An 18,258-nucleotide genomic window follows, 5' to 3' on the forward strand; every position below is an offset into this window, starting at 1 on the left:
CGCCCTCGCTCCCTCTCCTCGCCCCCTCGCTCGCTCTCTCCCCAGATCGAGGCTGCTCCCGTCCTTTCTCCCCCGCGCCGCGCCCCCCGGCCCCCAGCCCCTGCCCGCGGCGGGACCTCTGGGGTCGAAGGTTCTGGCCCGCCCGCGCCCCTCGCCGCCCCCGCGCGCCTCCCGCCGGCTCCTGCTGCTCAGCGATGGATCGCCTGCTCGCCGGGCGCTGAAGGCATCCCCGGGACCCGGAGCGCAGCCCGGGAAAGGTAATCCGCCCCGGGAAGGGAGGCGGAGGGCGGGGGAGGGGGAGGAGGCGGCCGGGCGCCCGGTGCCGCGCGCGAGAGGAAGGGAAAAAAATGCACACACAAAGCGGAGCCCGGGTGCGAGGTGCCTTGTCAGCGGCGCGTGCGAGGGGCTCGGAGGCTGCGGACCGCGGCTGCCCCGGTTCCCCTGACATTCTCACAAGCCGGCGCTTCCCGGGCAATTCGGAACCCGAGGAGGGCTTATTTTCAACCCCCGAGCGAAAGCGAATTCTTTCTTAGGAGCTGTCTCCCTCCCACTCCCCATCTTGCCCCTCTGCCCTTCTCCGCTTCCCCCCACCCCCAGTCCTCGGCCCTCGACCTCCCAGGGTCCTCACCTCGCGGCTCCCTCCTCCGCCTGGATTTCTTAGGAGGGAAGGAGGGGGTGTCGGCGAGGGGCGGCGGCGAAAGCCCGGCGGCGGGGATGGGGGTGGGGACGAGGGCAAGGCGAGCTGTTTACTAGAAAGTCCCGGGGTTACGTGTTCGAGCCGCCCCGGCCTAGGCCCGGGTGCATTGTGTTGGCCTGAACCCCGGGCGTCCGCGGCGGCCCGAGCGAGGTGCGGTGGCCAGGAAGGCGCCGCGCAGCTTTGTGCTCGGGCTGCGCTCCGCGGCCGCCCCCGGGCCGCCCGCGTGCGCGCCGCTCTCGCGCGGGGCTTTCTCACTCTCTCCCGGCGCCCCAACCTCGCTCTCCCCCGCCGCCTCCGGTCTCCACGATCGCAGCCTGCCGAGCGAGCAGGCGACCCGGGCTGGGCGGCGGGGGACGAGCGGCGAGAAAAAGTAACCGTTGCCGCCCGATTTCTTCCCTGAGGCAGGAGTTTCTTTGCTATTTACATGTAACAGGGTTATCTTTGTAAAGCCTTTGAATTCCGAGGTTTGCGGCCTAGGAGGTAGAGGGGGCATTTTCCTGGAGATTGGGGAGGGAATTAGAATCCACCAGCAAGGAAAGAAATTAAGGATGCTCCAGTGGGGTAGATTTATTACCACATTCCCCCCCAACACACCCCAAATTAAGTGCAAATGCGGGTCATGAAAAATGTGTAATTGATTTGAGATTCTGCAAACAAACACAAACAGGTCATGGTGGAAAAAACAAACAAAACTTTAAGTGCAAGAAAAGATTTCCGAAGAGGGGGGAATCCGTGGCCTCCACACCCCCTTCCAACGCTCGCTGGTTCCCTCCCTTTCTTTCTCTGCGGCTCCAGGGAAGCAGCCCCGCAGCTCCGGGGCAGAGAGCAGGGAGGCGGTGGCGGCTCCGGGCGCGGGCTCCGCTCTGAGGGTTCGGGGATGCCAACGCGCCCTGGAGGCTGACGTCGGGGGCGTGGGGCTGTGATGCTCGAGCGAGGATGGCGCGGTGTCAGAGCCATTGGCCGCCGGTGGTCATCAATCAATTCGGGGCTGGGGGAAAGGTAGAGAAAGAAAGACAGGCGCCCAACGGAGCCTGAGGCCGCGAGCGCCAGCGCCAACAGTGCCAGCAGCGGCGGCCTCAGCGGAGGCGACGGCGGTGGCAACGGGGGACTGAGCGAGTAAGGCGAGCCTGGTGCTCCAGGAAGGAAGGGGGAGCCGTAGTCCGGACGAGCCGGCCGTGAGCCGGGAAGGCAGGGCGCGCGCGAGTGCGTGTGTGTGTGTGTGTGTGTGTGTGTGTGTGTGTAGTTGCTGACCACCCCCAACTGCCCACCCTAGATTTAAAACAAACACACCAATCCAAAGTAGAGAATTCCGCGCCCCCCGCCCCACCATATATAGACTCTACGCGTTGCCAGAGGCGCGGGAGAAAAGTCCTGCCCTTTCTTTCCGAAAGAATGTGCCAGCCGGGTGTCCGCAGTGCTGGAGACAAGTTCAGGTGTAAGTGCGTCGGGAGGGAGGGCGCTCTGTGGACAGAGGCACGTGGAACTTTGTGCATCCGTCTATAAACACCTTGCTGGAGAAGCCGCCCGGAAGGCTTCTGGGCATCGCTCCGGAATACAGGGATGAGTAACTGGAGATGGGCATGAAAGCGTAAGGGCGTGAGTTGAGAAAGCACTCGATCTGTGCTGCAGAGGGAGGAGAAAGCGAAATTTGGCGGAGTCGGAGCAGGCGAGTCCCAAAGTCTGGCCAGGCGGTCGGGCGGTCTTCTTAGGGCTAGTGAATAAAATGAGCATCCTTGTTTAAACGAGGAAATCACGGGCTCCTTTCTCATAGGCTGTGCCGTGCGGTGCTCGGGCAGAGAGGTCATGAGTTGTTGCTTTGAAAACTTTTGGTAAATTGGACTTCTGGTGTCTAGGAGGTGGAGACAGTTATTTAATTCCTCAGCTTTTAATCCCTTCATTGCCAGCAGACTTTAAAAGCGTTTCCCACTAGATTCCTGAAAAAGAACATTCCAAGTTGCACAGCTTAAGGCACAGGATAAGTGATTGCTGTCTAGGAAATGCAAAATGTGCTCACATGATTCTTTTTTAAAGAGAAACTCAAAGTAGCACCAGCATGAATGTTTGGCAGTGTCAATCCCTTTTACATTTTTCTTTAGGATTCCTGGCATTTAGTACTGGGTTCCTTTGTTTTGTAGAGCAAATGTATTGAAGTATAAAAATGGAAATTTTAAAAAAGAATACTGGTCTCTGTAAATATTATACATAAAGTAATGTAAGTGTGATGAGGATGAGATGCTCCAAAATCTGGTTATTTGGAAGGTTTTACTGACTAAATATGTGAAGCAAGGTGATGCAGGTTCTTGGTAGTTTTAGGTGGTGTATCATTCTGTCTTGTTTCAAGCTTTTTCTAGATTTCTCGGGTTAGAGGAGGGAGTTTACCAAAAAAAAAAAAAAAAGTCTTTCCCATGGATTGGTGTTTCCTATTCTTGGGATATGATCATCTTGTGATATGAGTGGGGGTGAACATAGCATTTTTAAAAAATAAGCTTTTTCTTGATTTGTCTGTAAAGGTTCCTGTGAAAGTTCTGAAGCTCTCTGCCTCAGTCTGACATTTTCTTCAAAGGACTCCAGATTAAAGAAGATAGACACTGCAGGTGCACTGTTTCGATAAAACATTTGAAAGAGAACATGGTAAAGATGAATTCAAATGAGGTGCCAGCCGCCCATTTAGCCTTTCCGAGTTACAGGGGCCTGTGCTTGCTGAAGAGGCACAGATCTCACTTGATAGAAAAGGCAAAATCCCATGTTGACTTTAGGGTACAGTGGACCATATAGGAGTGCAAACTGATCACCTTCTAAGTTCCATCTTTTCTGGGCTTCAAACGGGAGGGTCTGATGCTAACTACTGTAAGTCATTGCCTAGATATTTACATAACAGGAATGTATCTTTCATTTGTAGGCCATTTTGCTTAGTTTAATTAGTGAGTTTACTCCAGAAACATTTAAACTGTTTCTGGCACCGGGTGCAGAGATTGTTACTGAGAGGTCACAATGGTCTAGGCATGAATTTTGCTTCCCTTGCTTCTTGATGTTCTGTATTTCACACAATAGACATTGATGGCAGGAACATAAGAATTGCCCTGTAATTTTTACACCACTCTCTAATTTATGCAAACACTAAGTTCTTGCAGTCTGAAAATGTGTATTTTTTCCCCTCTGTGCTTTGATGGCTAACATTCTTTTTAATGACAGTCATTTCTATAACAGGAAGATGTTTTCATTTGTTTTTACTTTTCAGCGTGGTGCAATTATGCAGTTTTGCGCTTCAGTCGTGTCTCTCTGTACTTTGTGTCTCAAAAGAGAATTACAGTACTTAGAACAGGACTGCAATTTGAAGCAGGTGTTGTGTTTTACTGTTATGCAAAATAACAGTAAAATATAATTGTGGGGGAAATTAAGGAAACAGCTGCAAACTTGGTATGAAAACTGCTACATTATGATTTGTAAGCAGTTCTTATAGATATCTTACATCAGAGGAGTGGGGAAAGATTTTAACTTGTTAATCCTACTGGCCTGGTTGTCTGTCAACTAGTGCTTAGAGGACTCATACCTCCCATGAAGTCAGGAAGAAGAAAGAGAACCCTAAGTGACACTTTGTTTAAAATGCCAGAGCATGAGGGATTCATTTCTTGGCGGTGCTGCTGTGTATTAGGAATGCAGGCAAGGTGGGTGTTATTTAGCTTGCTTTGCTAATATGAAGAAGGCAATGATTTGAGTAGAATGCTGCGGAATTTCTTAGCCCAGCTAGCATATGGAGGACTACACAAGCCCTGGGTTGTAAAATAATAAAATAAATGGCCTATGGCAGGCCATCTGCCTTTTGCTTGGTATTTAAGGTGTTTCATGCCAAATTTAAATCTAATCCTATTATTCTAAATATTTTTATTTGAGATAGCAGCTAAGATTCCCAGAGCTTAATGGTGCACATGGTGAAAGTATTCTAATGTGGAGCACTTAGAGTAAGAATGTGGGTTACCTAAGGGTTATCCAGGGAGCGTGCTGCCCGCTTCTTTAAAACTTCACTGATCAATTGCAACAGCAACCAAGCAGGGATGTGCACTGCTCAGTCTTTGCACACTTGGTATAAAAATAAGCATCCGCATTTCCGAACCCAGTGCAGCAAATAATATATTGACATTTATACAAAGAATCAAAAAGAACAGAAACATTTTTTAAAGTGTGAAACCAGCTACTGAGAATTATGCAGCACCAAGCAGGAGTGAAGTGGTAGATTCAGTGGCCACTCTCCTTTACCTCTCCTTCTGGGCTCCAAGAGGGGCGGTAATGAGTGCATCCAAAATGGTGGTCCAAGCCTGGATGTATTTGACTTTCCTCTGAGTAACTGGAGGGTTTAAAGAAATTATATTACATTTAGCAAGGATTTGCCTTCCATAAAGTTCTTGGCCAGAGTGGAATCCATATATATACCAAGCTTTGAGTACCTATGTGTGCTGGGAGCCACTGTGAAAGAAAAAAATATATGTGATGTGTGTATATATTATGCGTGTATTATAGTTACAAACAGGTATCTGTTATGAGCACAGCATTTAAAATTTACATTTGGCATTGTGTTTTATGGCTGTGCTAAGCACCGGGATTTCAAATTATTCTGTGACACCAACTTTGTACAGACCAAACATTCCAATTAGCAGGGAAGGTTTGGAAGATTCGCCACTTCGAGCACAAACCATTTATAGTTAGACACCATGGCAACTGTGGATGTGCCCCTTCCGTGATTCATGTTAAGTGCCATAATTATAATTAAAGAGGAAATCTTAGTTTGAACACCATTGAAATGATTTGCTAGCAGCCAGCCGTATCATTTGGAGTGTCACGTCCATTTTGAAGTACATGCTGGGTGGAGAATTGGGAAGGGTTTTATCCGTGAGGCAACCACACAGATTAAGATTTTTCCTGAACCAATTTCATGTCTAAGTGTCCCATCTGACATCGCTTAGAACATCCTCTTTTTCTTTGTTCTCATTTTTTTTCATTTGTTTTTTTCAGAAACACACAGCAGTATTGATGAGTAGACCCTTGGGTTCAGAGATTGGGCTGAAACGCACCATGCCTGCTTCCATCCTTGGCTCCGGAAAGTTGTGAACTGCTCATGCCTATAGGGAGGAAGGATGGCACATGGGATTCCTTCTCAAGGCAAGGTTACCATAACGGTGGACGAGTACAGCTCCAACCCCACCCAGGCATTCACGCACTACAACATCAACCAGAGCAGATTCCAGCCGCCACATGTACATATGTAAGTATCACTCATGAACTTAAAAAAATTAGCCATCAGGAAACTAGAAATAAAATAAGAAATTCACTAATGACTTCTGCCCAGGAGAATAAAAGGTGTATGATTCCCCAAACAGATGGGTATCTGTGGTTCCAAGTACAACTCAGAGGAATCCTCCACGTCGGTGTAACGTTGAACATTTCCAGAGTATGTACTTTCAACTACAATTTGGCATTAGATCTTCAGAGCCTCTGAGGGTTGCCCTCATTTTGTGTATTACAACAGAGAGGTTAAGGTATTTGCCTAATGTCACACAGTGAATTTTGGCAGAGTCTCCTGACCCCTAATTCAGGTTGCTTTATGTTATACTGCTGGCCTCCATGATGAAATATCTTTAAAATTTCTGTAGTTTTTCCCCCCACACACCTCACCCCGCCACCCCTTTACATTCAGCTGGGAAACAGGCCTAATTGGGACTAATTGTCCAGCCACTGCTAAATCCATCGTCTTGCCTGTTGCTCGTAGAACGTGTGCTGCATGCTGCAGGAACTCAAACAATATGGGGAACAAAGGATTAAGGGACAGTGGAACAGTTGGTTCCAGGAATTGTACTTTCCCCTCACTCCCTAATACTATTTAAGTCATGTCTCAGTTTAAACTGTTTCAGGAGCAAAGTGTGGGAGAAATCCAGAGGCAAAGATTTTGCAGCACCTGGATGCACACCAGCTTTTTTTTCCATTCCTCTGCTGCAGGATGTGCTTGGCTTTCAGCAGAAGGGGCAAAAGGTCACCATCTCCCTTGTTTATTCAAGACCTGGTGCTCATTCCTCTATTAGACTCTTCCAATGTCTAACATGAGTCTTTCATAGTAGGACTAAACCCCTTTGCAAACCATTATATAGTCAAGAGGGAAAAGAGGTTAGGGCTCTGTTGACTGTTTTTGCCATTGCTGGCAAAATTGAACTCGGGGCATGTCCAAGTCACAAGCTCTTTTTTAAGTAATTGTTTTATTTGGGCATTTAAAAAAAAACAGTAGGTCCCCCCCCCCACCCAACACGCACACATAGACACATGCACGCGCGCGCACGCACGCACACACACACACACACACACACTCTCTCTCAACCTCCCCCCCCCCAAATTTAGAAACACTAACCAAACAAAAAGATCCTTCTCTTGACTGCCTGGGTAGTATAGTAAATACTGGGATGTTACTTCTCAAGTATGTATATTCTGTAGAGATACTCAATTATCTATGATGGGAATTCTGCAAAAAAAAAAAAAAAAAAAAAAGAAATCGTTGCAAATGATTAATGCTAAACTATTTCTAAGATTTTTCTACTTTCTTTAAATCAGAATATATTCATGATGATGAAGGATTCCTAACATGGTTTTAAGGAGAGGTTTTTAAGGGGAATAAGATTTTTCTTTGTTAAAATGGCTTTTCTGAACAATAACTGTGTTCATTTCAAATATTCCTTTTCTTCTGCTTCTGATAATTTCTTTTTCTTCAAATATGTTATAGAATGTGTGCAAGCTGGACTTAGGATTCCTTTAGCTCTGCTTTGCTGGTGTGACATTTTGTATTAAAGAATCACAAAGCACTTTGTGGATTCTGTTTCCTCCCAGGCAAAGGAACATATGTTTTGCCCCACATTCCTTGGAAAATGACTGACCGGGAATCTCAGCTTATTCTTCGCTTGTTTGTAGCCCTAAGATTCCACTGGTGAACTTTGAATGCACAGAGATATTTTAAAAATCATGTAACTTTAGGACTGATGTGCTTAGATCTAGCCATGAAAAGTTCGAAGGATCAAATTATACCTTTTATGAAAACAAGGCTTGAAAAATGGAGTTTGCAGTGGCAGCCTAGACAGCTCTGTAGCCCTTTTACCAGACTTCCTTCCTAGAAGTAGAGGATTCTTCCATGGTCAACTGCAGCTGGCCTTTTCACCTTCATCACCCACTAAGGGCTTCCCACCTGAACCGTTTGTTCCAGCCACTCATGTTGGTTCTGCCACCTGAGCACCCCGTGAGCCTTTCCATCTCAATGCTTTCACTGTTTCTCACAGCTGAGACACTCACATTTATGCTCCGCTGAGAGCCAGTTCAGGCCCCTCTATGTCTAGGAAACCTCTTCTATCTCACCCAATCCAAAATGACTGTGCCTACCTACCCCCCTACCAACACGATGTCCCTCGTCATTTGGTATTTACTTCAAACCAGACCACCTCCATTATTATTTCCCTCTCTAGCTCTCCCCTCTCTCCCACCCGCCCTCTCTCTCAACTATATCATTCATTTCTTAAAGGCAGGGATTGAGCAGGTAACAGGTGCTTAGAAATACTAATTGATTGATTGCTTGATTGATCCATTGATTTGATTGTGCATTGAGATGAGAAATTGTGATTGAGATTTGGACATTTTCATTGGGGTCCTTCTGTCCTGTCTTAATATTTTGAGTGTTTGTATGAACGTGTGTGCATGTTATCAAGATGCTGGCCGACCTTTTCCTTGGCCTTTCCTTTCCGTGCTTGGTGCCCTGGCACAGTCACCGGCCCATGCTGGGCATTCAGCTCTCTTGGTTAAATGGGATCATGTTATATTTTAAAAGATTGCCTTGAGTCTAAATAGAAACTGAAATTGGCTGGAAAATACCTATAAAATGTTTAGTCTAAAATGTCTTAAGTTTTTCTAAAATTTTTAACATGTTATGGTAGAGCTTTAATCCTCTCCACAAAGATACTGTCTTTTCCACTTGAATAGTTGCTCATTTATTTTGCATGGGTTTCTTAAAATATTTGCTTTCCTTTGGCACTTAACAACTGAGGCCTGTGAAGACCCATGACAGATCACCTGGATTGGAGTTACAGTGCTGGGCCCTTAAATGATCTGTTATTTTCTTTCATGAAACCTAGTTGAGGTTTTCTTACCTTAGTTAAGGAATAGCTCACTTCCCATTTAATTCAGTTTGTCTCACCTCAGCTTTGTGACCCATCTTGGGCAATTTACTTCTTTTCTCCCGGCCTCAGTAAATGTAAACATTTGTACCAAATGATAGTTATGGATCTTTTTAGCTCTGACATATTAAGATTAAGATTGCAATTAAGACATTTATTTGCAAGGTGCCTATTTCCAAAGGTTGCTGTGGAGGGAACACAGATGCATAAGACCCGGTTCCCATCTTTAGAAGCTCATTACTGATTTCAGAGTTGTTTCCACTGGCTTTAAGGGTTTACTCCATGGTCTTGGTTTGGTTTCACCTGTGAGTTCTGACCAGGTTGCCACCAAGCTTTCTAAGAGTCACTAGCCTATACATCTCTGCCTGTGACGTAGGGAGGATTTTTTTTTTAAAGAAAGCAATCCGATATGACCTTGGAAAAGAAAATTAAAGTGCAGTTGGAGTTGACAGGGCAGACTTGAACCCAGAATTCATGAGCCCCTCTTATCCAGACTCTTGAACATACTGATAGATGTGATAATTGAAAACCAACAATTAACAGGGCTTCATTTTTCTACAACCCTGTCATCTTCCCCAGCAGAATGTTATTTAATATTTTTAACGATGAAAATTATTTAGTATTTTTAATGATAGTGGGAGGAGGTGCTCAAGGAGCCAGTGTAGGTCTGAAACACCATCAAGGTTTGGTATGTTTTAGATTATCTGAGGCCTAATAAAACTCTGTGAAACATCTTTAGTAGGGTACCCAACCATCTCCGTTTTAGCATCGAAATTCCCACATTCCGGGAGACCCCTCTGTCCCCTGCAAACCAAGATGGTTGGCTACCCTACTGAGGTTAATTCCTCAACTTTTTCTTTAAGGTTTGGTTGCTAGGAAGCTCAAATCAAATGTTATTATCAGTTTTAGCTACGTCCTTGTCTACGGCTTTAGTTGTCAACACCCCTGGAACCTTCCTTAGCTCTTGTTCTTTTATACTTATTTTGAGGAGGCAGTGTAGTGTCGTGGTCGGAGTCTCCAGTGGAATTAGATTGTTGGATTTAAAACCTGGTTGCACCACTTACTAGCTGTGTAACCAACCGTGGACAAAGGTATTAACTTCTCTGGGTTTTTTTCCCCCATCTCTAAAGTGTGGATGATAAAAGTAGTGCCTATTTCCAAAGGTTGCTGTGAAGGTTAAAAACATTATGACTTGTAAAGTTTTTAGAGTGGTGATTAGTACCTACTCTGTACTCAGTAAATGTTAGCTCTTCACATTAATGATTGTTTTATTGATTCTGCACCTTTTTATTCTAAGCTGTCTCAGTCCATTTTGAAACTCACTGGAAAATAAATAAATGAATAAATAAGAAAATCACTAGTAAGTTTGTCTTCCTCCAGGACTCATTACTAGCAAACTTGGCTGGGTGGGAGCTTTGGCTGTCAGGGTTGGAAGGTGCCCTGACTTCTTTTTTTAAAATTTTTTGTTTTTAAATTTTTTATTGAAGTATAGTTGACTTACAAAATTGTATTAGTTTCAGGTGTACAAAAGAGTAATTCTGTATTTTTATAGGTTATACTCCGTATAAAGTGATTATAAAATATTGGCTGTATTCCCAGTGTTGTACATTACATTCTTGTAGCTTATCTATTTTATACCTAGTAGTTCGTACCTCTTAATCACCCTCACTTATTTTGCCCCCGCTCCACCTCTTACCAATCTAGCAACCACCAGTCTGTTCTCTGTGTCTGTGAGTCTGTTTCTGTTTTGTTATATTTGTCCGTTTGTTTTAGTTTTTAGATGCCACATGTAAGTGACAACATATAGTATTTGTCTTTCTCTGTCTGTGCCTTGACTTCTTATTGCCTATCAAGGAGTGTCTCACCTGCCTTCAGTTACTCCATGGGATTGACAGTCCCAAGAGGGCAAGGAATCCCAAGAGCTGGTTGTTCTCTGCAGAATCACAGTGGCCTTCATTCAGTTGTGCTCATCTCAGGCCCTTGTACCCCCATCAGCGTCTTAGGCTCTCTACCTATGGCTGTGGTTACAACAGAAGCATCAAGAGTTAACCATAATTAACTAGGACTGAGTACAAAGGGCACAGCTTGAGCTGGGGAATGAGGACAGTATTCACATGGCAGCTGAGAATGTGGTCTGAAATCAGAGATCTGTGTACACATGCTGATCCCACCAGTTACTGGCTTGGCTAGGTGATGATGGACAGAATTATTGAACTTCAGTCTTCTCATCTATAAAATGGGTTTGACGAGTCTCTAATATGGTTGTAACCAATATATGAGATGATGTATACGACATAGTGCCCAGAAGATAGCACTTGATAAATAGATGCTGTGATAATATTTATGGTCTTGTGCATTAGCTGGTGAGCATGAAATGAGTGTTAACATCTTTTTGTTTGAACTGCTTGCATAAAACTTGACAAGTCCAACTTGTTCTTGTTGCTTTGTTGTGTTTTACAGCATCTGTCAGTGTTTGCTTGGGCATTGCTAATCCGAAATGATCTGAAGCTTTTAGGGTATCTGGGTGATCATTCCATGCCAAATTCTTACAGGATTTTGTCTGTCTGATCTGAAGTTTCATTCTTACATGGTAGAAAGTAAATGTTTATTTCAGGTCTGAATCAGGTATCCTTAGATGCAGGAAGAAAGTTACAGAAGAGTGTTATAGAATGATGCCATTTGGTTAAAAAAAAATCTCAAAATGTGTAGAAAGATAAATACCAACATTACTGGTGATCATGTAGGGACTAAATTTGCAAACAAATCTGGGGGAGGGATTGATGGGTAAAGATCTTACACTTTTTATTTTATATACTTTTGTATAATTTAAATTATTTTTATAAGAACTATGTAATACTTTTATAATAAAAGCTTTTTTTAAAGAATGATAAAAATGTGGTTTGTCTACAATCCCTTCTGCTTTGTTAGCAAGATTTGCATTAAAGGCTCACTCTAATGTAAATCTTCTACTTTCTTTGAGCACTGCTTCCTTGGGAGGTACCTTCTTCTGTTTTATGTTATAATCAAGGTATAGACCAAAGGCTGTTCGTTGGCTCAGTATAATTCAGCTTGGTCATGTGTGGGAAGATGTGAGGCCAAGGATGCTGACTACTTCTTAGTCCTATAACTGGAGGGAAATTTCTTTAAGTACCTTCAAATTCATTTTTGAAAGCCAGCAGAGTATACAGTATCAGTAAACAGATAGCTTGCTATAGTGGATGACTTGACAGTGTTTCAGGGAACCTGGATTCTGGTCCTGTCTTGGTCACTAATTAGGTTTGTGATCCCGAGCAAGTTGAGCCTCTTTGAATTTCAAGGTCCTCACCCACCATTGGACTCGATGCCCTTTAGCATCGTTCCTTACTACTCTGGCAGTCTAGGGTTTCTCCTGTTCTTCTCTTTTCTTTAGTCTGTTTGAAATTAAGAACACAAATCCCTCATCATTAGTGATATTCTGTAGGGAAAGACTATAATAGTGAGATATCATGGGGATGCTTTGGAGGGGGAAGACCAATGACCTCTTCCTCACACAGAGGAAGAGTATCAATGAATGAGTGAATGTCTGGGGCTCTGTAACATTGCACATTACTAACAAGGTAGAAATTCATCCTTTGCCACAGAGCTGGGCTGCATTCGCTGTGCAAAAAAAAAAAATTTATTTTTCTAAACATTTTTCTCTTGGTAAGCTGCTTTCTCCTTCTCATTACAAATTTATCACTGGCCTGAACATTAGCATGGCCATAATTTCTGTTAATGTTTTAAATCTGAAATTCGTCTTGGAGATGGCTGAATGGCCCTTTTGGTTTGTGCTCATATATAAACACAGGGTATTTTTCTTTTCCTCTCTCATTTCTTTTTAAAAATAAGTTCTTTTTCCTATATGCTCCCTGAGGGCACTGGTCTCGTGGTCCGTGGCAGTTAGACTTCATTTTAGAACTGACTTATTTCCTATTCTGTCGATTTCTTTGTTTGAATTCTGGCTTTAAAAAGGCAACCTAAAATTAGATATATTTTTTTGTCCATATGGATTTGTTCTTAGAAACTTAGCTGTATGTTGCATAACTGGGTAGTTTTGTTTGTTTTTTTGTTTTTGGTTCCTTGACTCTCTGGGAGGGTGAAGAATTTTGACAAATAAAGTAGATTCTTTCTACTGTGGTATGCCTGGATTTCAAATCCTGAAGCAGTTATCTACATTTACAGAGAGAAAGATTCGGAAAGTGTGGCCAGTTCCTATCCTGAAACTAGGAACTCGCTGCTCACCTCTCCTTATGGATTAAATTTGTCTCCTGCTCTAAGTACAGTTTTTTAAAAAATTTCTTTTAGGGAGACGTTTTGATAAAAATAGACAAAATGACAAGACTAGCTAAACAGGAAGTATTATAATAGGGAGTCTGTATTTGAAACATGCTTAATTTTAATTCTGAGATTTAGAGCCAATGAAGATGTTGATTTTAAGAGATAAAAACAAAGCTAATGCCACTAAATCTGCCACATTTTGTATAACAAACTCTAGGTAGTTCTGAACTATTTCCAAAAAGGAGAAAAAGCTCACCGAGTCTGGGAAGATCTATCCACCATCAGCTTGTTTTTCTTCTTTTTCAGTATTTCCTTAGCTCTCTCCTTCCCATGTCTCTTCCCCTTTTAGACTTTCCTAGCATCCAGGAAACTGGATGTTCCAGTAGCTATCCTGGCATGATCAGGCTATTATTTCAATATTAGTACAGACAAAACTACCACACTTTTCCAGACCGCCGTGTTAGTCTGCCTCTTTTTTTTTTAATGTAAAGAGCACACTTAGAGGCTTTGTCTATGTAGAAACACTAACTCTGCAAAGAGGAAACTCTGTTGAATTTATTGGCCTTTGCAGTATTTGGATCTGCATATTTTTCTTCTATTTTGCTTTGAAGATTTTTTTTCTTCAGTTTCTGTCCCTTTAGAATGGTAAAATATATGCAAATAAGAAAATGTGTTGTTGCAGGCTTTTCATTTTTTTTCTTTTACCACAAATCAAGAATATAAGCCCCTCTAGTTGGTTTAAATTTTTGTATGGCTTTATATTAAATAGCAAAGCTCTTGACACTAGTTCAGAAAAAAAAAACAGGAAAAGAAACACTAGTACCATTTAATAAAGCAAGCAAGTAAATTTTCAGTACTTGATATTATTGCACCTTAAAATTCCAGATGAGAATTAAACCCTTCTTGAAGTTCATTTGTCGGTAGTGGCTTCGTTAAAAGATTACAGGACACTACACCATAACATGAACTCTACTCAAATCCATTTATTTCTTTGGTAGACAGTCTCTGAAACCTTCCAGCTCAAAGATTTGACAATTCTTGGATTGGAAAAGTATCGTTTCCCATCTTTTGGTGGGCTATGTTGGCATTGCTGCTGATTGGCTAAGAAAAGTGGCTTACTTGTAGTATTCAGTTTTAGGTATTTGGGCCACAGACCAAGTTTCAAACCGTTTACATATTGTACACTTAGTTTAAAACGTGTTTTGCACAAAGACTTAAAACTGAAATCAAGAAAAAAAGTGAAATCTCCCACCAGCTAAGCAACCTCAGCATGTTTCTCTAATTTCCTGAGTTAGCCTTTTGCTATGACATAGACATTCTACTAGCTCTATTTTGGTCCTGAGTTTTGGAAAATTTTTCCCCCTTTTGTTTCATTTTGCTTTGCCTTAAGACTTCAGAGATAACCACAGAAGCCTGTCAGACTGCATTAGGCATTTTTAAAAAAAATCAGAAGTATCATACCCATTGCTCTTGGTTTTGCCTTATATTTAATATATTCCATTTTTTAAAAAAGTATCAACTTTTACATGTTGGTCCTGCTTGGGTGGGCAGCAAATATAATGTGGAGATACATGTTTTATGGAGAAGAGGGAAGATAGTGGTATATGTGAAGGAGAGAGAAAAGAGGAGAGGGAGGGCCTAGAAGATATATTCTGTTAGTTCATAACTCTTTCTTGCAATTATGATGTCCCTGGCCTTGGGCTTGACTTTAACACCAGGAGTGTGTCAACATCTCTAAACATCCGTCAGCAGGAAGATAAGACAGATTTCACCTTGGCTTCGTGGGGTATGCATGCCAACTCTACATACCAATGAATCCAGCATTTGAAAGGATCAGAATAGCAATTTTTGATACATTGACCTGTTTTGATCCCTGAGAAGGAACAATTTGGTAGGCCTTTTTAGGCAACTCAGAAGTTGAGGTTTGCATTTCAATATATAAAAAAAATTCCATTTGAGAAATAGTGAACTATGAATTGGCTTTTGAGAAATGTAAAAGTATCTGAAACTTCAATTGTCCAAGGTCTGCCATCTGTTAGTATCTAGGAGACTTACCATGCGTTGTGCTTAAATTCTGACTTTTACAGGTTAACTTGTTTTCACTTTGTTCCTGACCTTCACATTTTGGGCACAGCAGGATGCACTGAAACCTATTTTGATTCCACCAACTTAGAGAAAAGAAGAATGAGGAGGAGGGAGTCTTTGGGAAGAATAGACAGACTAGGAAGGAAGTATTAACTCCTAAAGGATATTAATTCCGAATTCTTCCATAATGCAGTTCAAAGAAGGATCTGTTTTCCCCCATGTGAAATATAAAGGCATAGGTAGGTGTCCTTTTCCTTACAGAAGAGTGAGTCCACTACCACCCCCTCGCCCACTGACACTCTTGAGAATTCAGAAGGGAAATAATAACCCCGCGGGAGGTGGTTGGCCCCATGTCGTGCCCCTTGGTGGCGGATGGCTGGCCTGTTTTGCATCTCTCCATCTCGACCCCTCCACCACGTTAACGGCAGCCGGCACGCTCCACTGTTTATCTTGGAATTGGATACCATCATCTTGGCAACCAAACTGGGACCTTTCCTGCTCAGATTGTTTGTCATTTGTTGTTAATTATCTGTTACCATAAATTCTGCACTTTGAGAAAAAAGGGAATGTTTTGAAATATTTCCTCCAACATGTAAGTGGAGCTTCATTTTCTGTGGACAGAAGAGGGGGAAAAAAGATCAGCCCTTTTGGGAATGGGTTGCAGGGAAATCAAATGCTCTGGTTTTTCAGACCGGATGGGTTAGATCCTGCTAATGCAGCCAGGATTTGCAGCAGAAGAACCTTTGCAATTCAGGAATGGTCTATATTTGTGACAGGTACCCCCTTTTGAGGGAAAAAAAATTTACCTTTACATAAGGAGTTGTGCTTTTATCGCAGTCTCTTTGTGCCATAATTGTGTGTTGTGTGTGTATGCTTGAGAGCCTGTTCCCTGCAGTTTCTCACTTTCAAAGGTTATTAAGACAAAGCAGTCCAAAGCAAAAAGTAGCTTCTGCTTACCTGCCTTTATGAGGCATTTATTTTGTCAAGTATAGAATTAAAATGAGCTTTCTGGCCATTAGTGGATTTTAGTCATGCCCCCCGCACTCTGCAGCGAAGGTTGCGTCACCTTATAAACAAACAGCACTGTTTTGTGAGGTGCTGTATCATGAGCCGAGGGAGCCACCGCTGGACTTACTGTCTTAACAAAGCGGTCAACAGAAGAACAGGAGACAGGAAGAATGCGTGCATGCATTTTGGAGGGAAGAGTTTGGGAGTGAAGTGGTTACTGCTAAGCAGAAATCTAGGCACATTTAAAGACATAAAAACTGAAATCGTTTGAAAAGTTCCAGAAGAAAGTATATCCAGAATCCAGGCTGTCTCTCCACCCCGGGACCCCTTACATGTGTCCGCTTATAGTCTCTGTTGCTTAGTAGCTCATCTTTACCATGGGGATCATAACGATATATGCTTCCATAGGTAATGGTGACGGTTATATTAGATGATGCTTAGTATTGAGTAAAGCACTTAGCACAGTATCCCAACGCTCAATGCGTGGAAGCTACTGTTACTAATATTGTTTACCCACAACATCAATGCTTGAACTTCAGCAGAGTTTTAATGGCAGCACATGGACCATCATCACCATAACCTTTTTTGGTTGCCATTAAGTTTGGTGTGTCTGTTTTCTTCTCGTTGAGGAGCTTTTGTTTTTGTTTTGCTCTCACTGTTAAAGTTTTTAGGGTTGTGCTGTCTCCCAAAGCATCCCCACACTGGGAAGGGGGGGATTGAGTCTCTGTTAACCTGCTGATAGTCAGGGACACAGACTTAATAAACACCCCTCGCAGCTCCTGCCTGCTGCTTGGGACAGTGTAGCTCTCAGAGATGTGCCTTTTCCTGGAGTTGAGGAATTTGCTTGGGTCTGCTGCCTTTGGTTTCTGCAGAGCCAGAAAATGTTCTTCCCAGGCTTAGAAGGAAGGAATCCTGACCTGAATGGTGTTGCCCCTGAAATAAAACATCCTTTCTACGTATTCCACTTCCGTTATCCTTTTATTTCCTCTCTCACTGTTTTTCAAAGGGAGTACGGTGTGTGTGTGTGCATTTTAGAGCGCAGATTACAATCAGATTTTAGGATTAAGAAATGAGTATTAACCTAGTGTCTCAGATTTAGGAACAGTTTGCTTATGAGAACAAGAGACTGGATGGAGGAGAATGGAGGTTGAAAAACGCACCTTCAGACTGCTCTGAGGGAGGCTGGGGAAAGGATTTAACACTTTGGATTCTTTAGAGGCCATTAAAACTCTGATGGGATTGGGTTACCTGACTGCACATCTGAAACATGAAACTCTTGCCCAAACCGTGCAATCGAGTTAAGCTCAAAATTCAAGGCCTTCCCCTAGGACTGGCCTCTGGGTAAGCCTCACTGTGGATGGCAAAATGATTTCCTTTGAGAGGAGCAAGACTGCAGTGAGGTTTTTATGGCCAATTGAGCCTGTATATTGGTGCCAGCCAGACAGTTGGCAGCACTTAGTGCCAAGTTCGGTGATCTGTCCACCAGTTTTTCCCAAGGTCTTCAATTCCGTCTGGATTCAGGGCTGACATTGAAGAGAAGTACATTGTAAATCCAACTTCCTAGGCATGCCTCCTGAATTTTTTATTCTTCCAAGTGGAGAGGTACTGGGAAAGCAACAGGCTGCTCCCCTGCTGCCAACTTTGAGGCATGGAATGATGTCCTCCTCCCTAAATACACTTCCTTTCCTCTCTCCACCTTCGTCACTGCTTCAGGGGAGCCCCTACCCCTTTCTCTGGATTACGTGAACCCTTTGTGTGTATGGACTCAGAGCACCTACAAGTAATGCTTTCCCTTGGTAGCACTTTTTATAAATGTGTTTTCTGAATGTTTGTGAAATGTCTGTCTTCCACTAGGCTTTAAGCTCTCTGAAGGCAGCAACTCTTTTTATTTTTTGTTGCCCATCTGCATCCACAGCACGTATCATAGTGCTATCACATTCTAGATACTCTCCAAATACTTGTTGAATGAATGAATGA

General features: G+C 43.1%; 1 protein-coding gene across 1 annotated transcript in view; it reads left to right on the forward strand.

Moving 5' to 3' along the window:
- The first annotated feature begins 207 nt into the window (after positions 1–207).
- Positions 208–18,258, forward strand: part of MPPED2 (metallophosphoesterase domain containing 2) — a 174,591-nt gene continuing 156,540 nt past the window's right edge. Inside the window, exons 1-2 of the mRNA XM_082628448.1 lie at positions 208–257; positions 5,705–5,954. Of these exons, the coding sequence (XP_082484574.1) occupies positions 5,827–5,954 (128 nt within the window). The 5' untranslated portion in view covers positions 208–257; positions 5,705–5,826. The remainder of the gene's footprint in view (positions 258–5,704; positions 5,955–18,258) is intronic.

Source organism: Mesoplodon mirus (assembly GCF_964341445.2).
Source record: "Mesoplodon mirus genome assembly, chromosome: 7".
In the NCBI taxonomy this organism is placed as follows: Eukaryota; Metazoa; Chordata; class Mammalia; order Artiodactyla; family Ziphiidae; genus Mesoplodon; species Mesoplodon mirus.